The sequence below is a fragment of the Helianthus annuus genome, chromosome 14 (genome assembly GCF_002127325.2).
Source record: "Helianthus annuus cultivar XRQ/B chromosome 14, HanXRQr2.0-SUNRISE, whole genome shotgun sequence".
Classification (NCBI taxonomy): Eukaryota; Viridiplantae; Streptophyta; class Magnoliopsida; order Asterales; family Asteraceae; genus Helianthus; species Helianthus annuus.
The window spans coordinates 170,366,083-170,372,616 of NC_035446.2; the positions used below are offsets into that span (position 1 = coordinate 170,366,083).

General features: G+C 32.4%; 1 protein-coding gene and 1 long non-coding RNA gene across 2 annotated transcripts; both read right to left on the reverse strand.

Annotated features, from left to right (window-relative positions):
• Positions 1–2,261: 2,261 nt before the first annotated feature.
• LOC118486790 lies at positions 2,262–3,583 on the reverse strand. Its single transcript, XM_035983564.1, has 6 exons — positions 3,450–3,583; positions 3,236–3,371; positions 3,007–3,127; positions 2,731–2,922; positions 2,573–2,641; positions 2,262–2,501 (listed from the first exon to the last, which is right to left on the reverse strand). Exons 4-6 carry the CDS (start codon positions 2,872–2,874, stop codon positions 2,304–2,306), a joined length of 411 nt encoding a protein of 136 aa, XP_035839457.1. The 5' UTR covers positions 2,875–2,922; positions 3,007–3,127; positions 3,236–3,371; positions 3,450–3,583; the 3' UTR covers positions 2,262–2,303.
• A 61-nt stretch (positions 3,584–3,644) lies between these two features.
• On the reverse strand, positions 3,645–6,331 carry LOC118486791. Its single transcript, XR_004879900.1, has 3 exons — positions 6,169–6,331; positions 4,685–4,742; positions 3,645–4,243 (listed from the first exon to the last, which is right to left on the reverse strand). It is a non-coding gene; the product is annotated as an uncharacterized LOC118486791 (long non-coding RNA).
• Positions 6,332–6,534: the final 203 nt, after the last annotated feature.

The window sequence follows — 6,534 nt, forward strand, 5'->3', positions numbered from 1 at the left end:
TGAAAAGTAGGTGATGAGGTGGATAATGAGGTGAAGGTTTAGAATGGTTTAATATTGTGGGAAAAAGCGGGGTTTGGAATGGTGGTGGGTTGAAATGATGTGACATGTTGACTAGGGGCTTTATCACGTCACCTCAACGCCACGTAGGTGACGCGTAAGCGGAGGGCTTCATCGTTAACATTTCACAGTGTGAAATAAAGCCGCATCCCCCATTTAAAGAAATTATAAAAAAAAAAAAAAAGTTTGTGATTGGTTACTCCCCCACCTCTCCCCCTTTAGCGCCCACCATCATCTTGGCGGAGTAACTATAACGCCCTCCTCTCGGCAAAGGAAGGGTGATATTGGAGGTGCCACACACTTGATGTGGCCAGAGACATTGCCCCACACTGTATAGCCGAAGTAAATTGCTCTAGTGCTACACTTATCAAAATGAAAAAGTCGTAATTTTTTTATGAGATTTGACGTATGAATGGTCCAACCTAAGTTAATATTTCACCTTTTTAAGTAGCATCAATTTGTTACAAAATAAATTGGATATTGTTTTTATTATTTTTGTTATTAGTAACTACGGAGTACAAAGTTGATTGTTAATACTTCAGATTTTTTTTTGTAGAAAAATCCTTGATGATCTTTGTCATTAAATGTTGATATTAATAACTGTAAGTATTTTTTTACCTTTAAAGTTCATCCAGTTATTCTTTTAACCTCTAAACATTTTTTCCTAACTTTTTATCTTTGAATGTTATTTATCATATACTAGGTTATAACCCGTGAATACTCACGGGTTGTTAATCTATCTTTCTAAACAAATAATAAATAAATATATATTACTAAATGAAAAATTGTATGATAAATAAGGTGGATGAATAAATGATAAGAACGTCTGTATGAGTAAAAATTAATGAAATGTAATACTGAGAATATCAAACTTGTTTTTTATTCGTTCATAATCATAGCATAAAGAACACTAAACAATTTAAGTAGCGCTTTCTTGTTTGAAATAATATTTAAGAGTTTCTATAATTTGATTAATATATATATATATATATATTTAGAAACAATTTTAGTAACTATATAAAAATAAAAATAGATTATCCATTAGATCCATTGTTTATAAAAGTCAAATCTTAATGAATTTGAAAACATATCTTTCTTCATAATCGAAAAAATATATTTAGGTTTTAGTTATTTATTTTTATTTTTTAGCTTATATGGTTTAAAGAAAACATATATTTCTTCATAATCGAAAAATATATTTAGGTTTTAGTTATTTATTTTTATTTTTTAGCTTATATGGTTTAAAGAATATTAAAACAAAATTTTAAAAATAATGGCAGTAATGACGATTTCTAACGTTTTATTACTCTTCTTTTGAAAAATAAGCATGCAAATATTAAGAAAACAAAACACGCTTGTAATAATGGTTTGTGTATAAAATTTGAAGGATAATCAACTGCATTTTATTGTGGAATCTAATTAACATCAATAAATAATTCTTACATAGTATAAAGACAATGATAATAACATCAAACACTGACACCATTCAACCACATATTTAATTAAGTTTTTTGTACCATTACAAAACATCTACATAAACTAAACCATAACAAACTAACCAAAGTAATAATGTCCATCACCACAACCATCAAAATGTAAACCACAAAAATACTATCAAACAACTTAGCAAACCATAGCTGTTATAAACAAAATGCATACCATTCTTGCTTAGATCGAGGTTACATCATTCAAGACAATCTTCTTCTGGGAAGTCACATAAGTGAAGTGCAGCATATGACCAAACTCTAAGTGGTTATCTGCCATGAACTTCCTCCAACTTCCTCCAAACATTAGAGATTATACAATAGTTATAAAATTACTTTCTTTATTGACAAAAATGTGAAATCTACAACTTAAATATGATTAAATATATTAAATACATATATGCATAGAAAAATGATAGAGAATTTACCTCTAACAAAATAATCTGGAAGTGCTGAGGTATATTTTGATTTTGATTTCTTATTATCAAGATATAGTTTTCTAATTTTCTTATTTTTATATTATCGCATGATTACATTATGATAAAAACTTAAAATAAATGTAGTCTCATAAAATAAGGAATATAACCAAACATAATTTCAAACCAAAGATATGATTGGATAACTCAAAATGTCATAATATATACGCATACCATAAAAATGTCTTGAAACATCAAAAATTCAAAACCACAAAACAAATTTCCAATAGTCCAATAACAAATAAATTGTTTTTTATTATAACCACCATTTGCCATATCTCCTTTATCAATTCTTGCCTACATCTTCGTCAAGATGATTTTTCTCAAGACACATGTGAGGCTTACTTGCTGACGACCCCAATCCCTCTTCAATCAAATAAACATCATCAAGGTTACGCTTCAAATCAGAAGATGATTGCTTCAAGTCACCCACGTAATCCTTTGAAACAGGTGTGGTGTTATCCCCAATGTAAGAATCACCATCCTTAAAAAATAAACAATTTTTAATAACACGACTATTAAAAATATATATAAGTATATTTTTTTAAGTTAAACCTTAGAGCATTCACCACCAGCAGATTGGAACTCAGACTGACTCATACCAAAGGAATCAGAGACATCAAGCTGTAAGAAAATGGAAAGCAAAAGACAATTTGTTCAACATATTTTAAACGGTTTTGAAAGTGCAAATATATCAATAAAAAATCGCTTACTTGGTCAATTTTCCATTTTTTGTTGAGCTTATCCAAGATGTCATCATCAGTGGTAACAACTGATATTCCATAATTCTCCACAGCATTGACGATACTAAAGTCTGTTACTTTGATCACGAAAGCACACTTTAGGTTAACCAACATTTCAAATTCAACTGGGTATTCTCTTGGAATCTCATTTGTCTTCGGTAACTATATTAAAAAAATATAATGTGATGATAGAATAAATATATAAAATTTTAATTTAATTAAATATAAAGTAGTACTAAATATAACCTCGTCCTGAATTTCTATAAGTTCCTTTGACGTTTACCCAACAAACTTCAACGCCTCATGGTCAAACAATGTCAGTGTCACCGTACCGGTTGAATCTTGAACCCGAATAGGTATTTTAAACCTTTAAAAGAGTATTTAAATAATTAACAAACATACACGAATAGATAATATAAACGACGTACATTGTTGAATTAACAATAATTAGAATTATGAATAACAAACACTTTACCTGGACAACGGGAAAACTTCTGTTCCATTACAATCCTTGTTGGAACATTGATACAACTTCTCACCTCTAACATCATTTGTTCCATCATACTTATCATAGGTTTCAAACTTTTGCTCAACTTTGGACAAAATTGTGCCTAAATAGAAAATTTAATAAGAAATAAGAGAGAGTATACATATCAAAAAACAAACAATACCAACAACATTTAACTAACCTCTTTTGGTAGACGAACATTCCGAGTCCAAATTTCAAAAAAGATTGAGGGTTCACCATGGGAAAATACAAACAATAAATCATTCAGAACATATATTACTAATTTAAAAAAAAAATAGTGACACAAAATTTAATAAGAAATAAGAAAGCCTATACATCAAAAAACAAACAATACCAACATTTAACTAACCTGTTTTGGTAGACGAACATTCCGAGTACGAATTTCACAAAAGATTGACGGTTAACCATGGGAAAATACAAACTATAAATCATTCAGAACATATATTACTAATTTAAAAAAAAATTACTGAACAGAAAGGATAAAATTAAATATTACAAACTTAAAAAAGATAAAAATATATATGTAAAATTTAACTAACCTCTTTTGTTTGAGGAATTATCGGAATCCGATTTTTATCACAGATTACGGATTCACAGAAAAACAAATTCAACAAAATTCAATAATTGTCATAAATGGGGAAGATATTGTCACACCCCCAAAATACCACCTAGGGAGTGTCCCTGTCAGGCGTGTGACAAACCAATAACGAGCCACCAATCATATTGAACCAATCATAATGTTGAATAAAATCATCAGTTATTCTGAAAAGTACTGTCAATAAGTTTAAAAGGAAATCAACATGTTCAGCGGAAGCAAATAAAAGAAAACATAATTAACTGTTTCAGCTTAAATGTGTAAAATCAATAAATCCATTATTCGTATCCAATCAGCACGACCCATGACCACTCCAGCTACTTCAGACAGCAAGTTCCAAATCCGTATAACCTAACAACCTGCGAGCATGCAACAAGTGTATCAGACAACGCTGGTGAGTTCATAGTTTTACGAAAACGTTGTTTACCAAGTATGTAGTTAATCCATTGAAGTTAATTCCAGAAGTAATGATGAAAACAATGTTGATAATACCCCAATACAAGACGGCTTCTGATTATTTTGCCCTTTCTCCAATGCTCCTATCAAAGCATTGGTCATGACTAGGTCATTAGTTCAACACCCGTCCTCCCAGGAACGGGGTGAGGTTGCCAAACCTAAGTAGCGCTACTAACTAATACCATGTTACCTACCCGGTAACCAAACAACACGGAGGGACTTTAAAGGTGATAGGAAGAGTATATTATCCAACATTCCCGTTTTTACCCAAAGGACTTATCCCTCCCAGGAATACCCACTGACTGTCCCAACCACCGGGACGCATGCTCAAGAGATGAACTCACCTTTGGTTTGCTCGGTTTGTTACAATACATTACCCGTTCCAAGTTAGTCAACCATACCCTACCGTGGTTACCAAGAATAGTCAGTTTTGTAAACACATATCCAATTTAAGTATTCAACAAGTCACATGTAGCAGTCACTGTCACGTAATACATAACAAGCAATTAGATCTCATGTATGTTTATAACACAAGTTCACGTTTCCAGTAGTGGTCACTAACACATCAGTTTTTCAATAAATAATTCAATCAATTACTTAACTCACCTAATGTGTCTATCACAAAAATCTCTACTAGCAAGTACTACATACCCCATTATCATTCAAGACCACATCTCATGCGTATGTCCCTTAACGCTAAACTGTTTGGTTACCATGTACTACCTTTTTCATAAATAAGGATTCTCATCACCATTTCAAACTATCAATAACAGTCAGCATTTCAAGCAAACACCACACGCATTCAACGGATTGTAAATCACAAAAATCATCACTCAACACACATTATTCGTTTGGGCCGCGTACAATTTTGTACCACACGTATACGAGACTACAACATTTTGACAGCCCACTACGCTACTTATAGTAATGTGCAGCCCAATCGATGTTAGGCTCAACACAATACGCGACCCCAGCCCCTTCCCTCTTGTGCGACCCGGTTCTTGTCCAAGGCCCAATATCAATGATGGCTTTCTGGTTTATGCGGCCCAGCACAAACCAGAATGTGTGCGGCCCAAAGCTGGCTAAACATATGCGGCCATCCAATTAACTTATTGCAAAACTATGCAGCCCACTGAATATGGAAAAATCATTCTCACATGCACTCCGGTTCGCAACATTTAACACATAACCCAGCATTTAACACATAACCCCAACCTATTAAACTAACCATGCGGCCGGTTAAATTGCAATACTTATATGACACATGTCTTATCCAGAAAGTATTTGATGGGCTGCTACTTTTAATGATTTCACATGTAATCTGCAACTCTATCAATTCACTATTTATCAAATCAATGTGAACAAAGTATACTTCCAATAAGTGGCCGACAATCGAATTAATGGATTATGAAACTTCTGAAAAATTATCTTGAACAGTGTGCCAGCAAAGTGTATTCAACTAAACTGATTTTATTGGGCCACATAAATTATTAAAACTTGGGCATTGTGCGATTACAATTAATTATTAGAAGTTTCAAAACAGCAAATAGTTCATGGCATAGTTCTGTACATAGCATCATTTACCCTAATCAATTTTTATGCATAAAGCATCACCAATATATATATATATATATAAATTTGATCTTAGTGATACATGGTACCTTATCAACATCAATTATCATATACTTATGTACATCAGATCGGTTATCATCTCATCATAATTACCAAGTGCAGTTAATCACATGCATTCTTCTAGTATAATCGAACAAGACTTCACACATGAGCAAAATCACACAACCATGAAAATCAACAAGTATGAATTACTAACCAGGAACTTGGTTGATCAGAATGTTATTTCGAACAGGGGGGTGGGGGTTCTACTACCCACACACTTCCAAGGGAATAGGGTGTTTAGGGTTTGTTGTATTGTGAAATTATGAGGCATAAGGAAGCTACGTAATATTTAGATATAGTTCTACAAAAAAACACAAGTGGGCCGGTGATTATTACTTGGTCCAATCAACATCATCTACTTATAATTGCCATCAATTATCTTGGCCCATTTATTACTAAAGTCAGACAATAACATGATATTGATTGAGTGGCCAATGTTGTCGGTTGTGTGAATTTTTTTTTTTTAATAATAAAGTGAGGTGTGCTTTGGGTTCGGTGAACAGAAGGATTGTAAAGCGGC

Bases quoted from the DNA above. Each gene is read 5' to 3' on its own strand.
- LOC118486790 (XM_035983564.1), bottom strand. From the start codon at position 2,874: ATGTTGGTTAACCTAAAGTGTGCTTTCGTGATCAAAGTAACAGACTTT. The intron at 2,642-2,730 runs GTAAGCGATTTT...ATTTTCTTACAG, and splicing joins AAAAATGGAAAATTGACCAA to CTTGATGTCTCTGATTCCTT. The intron at 2,502-2,572 runs GTTTAACTTAAA...TTATTTTTTAAG, and splicing joins CTGGTGGTGAATGCTCTAAG to GATGGTGATTCTTACATTGG.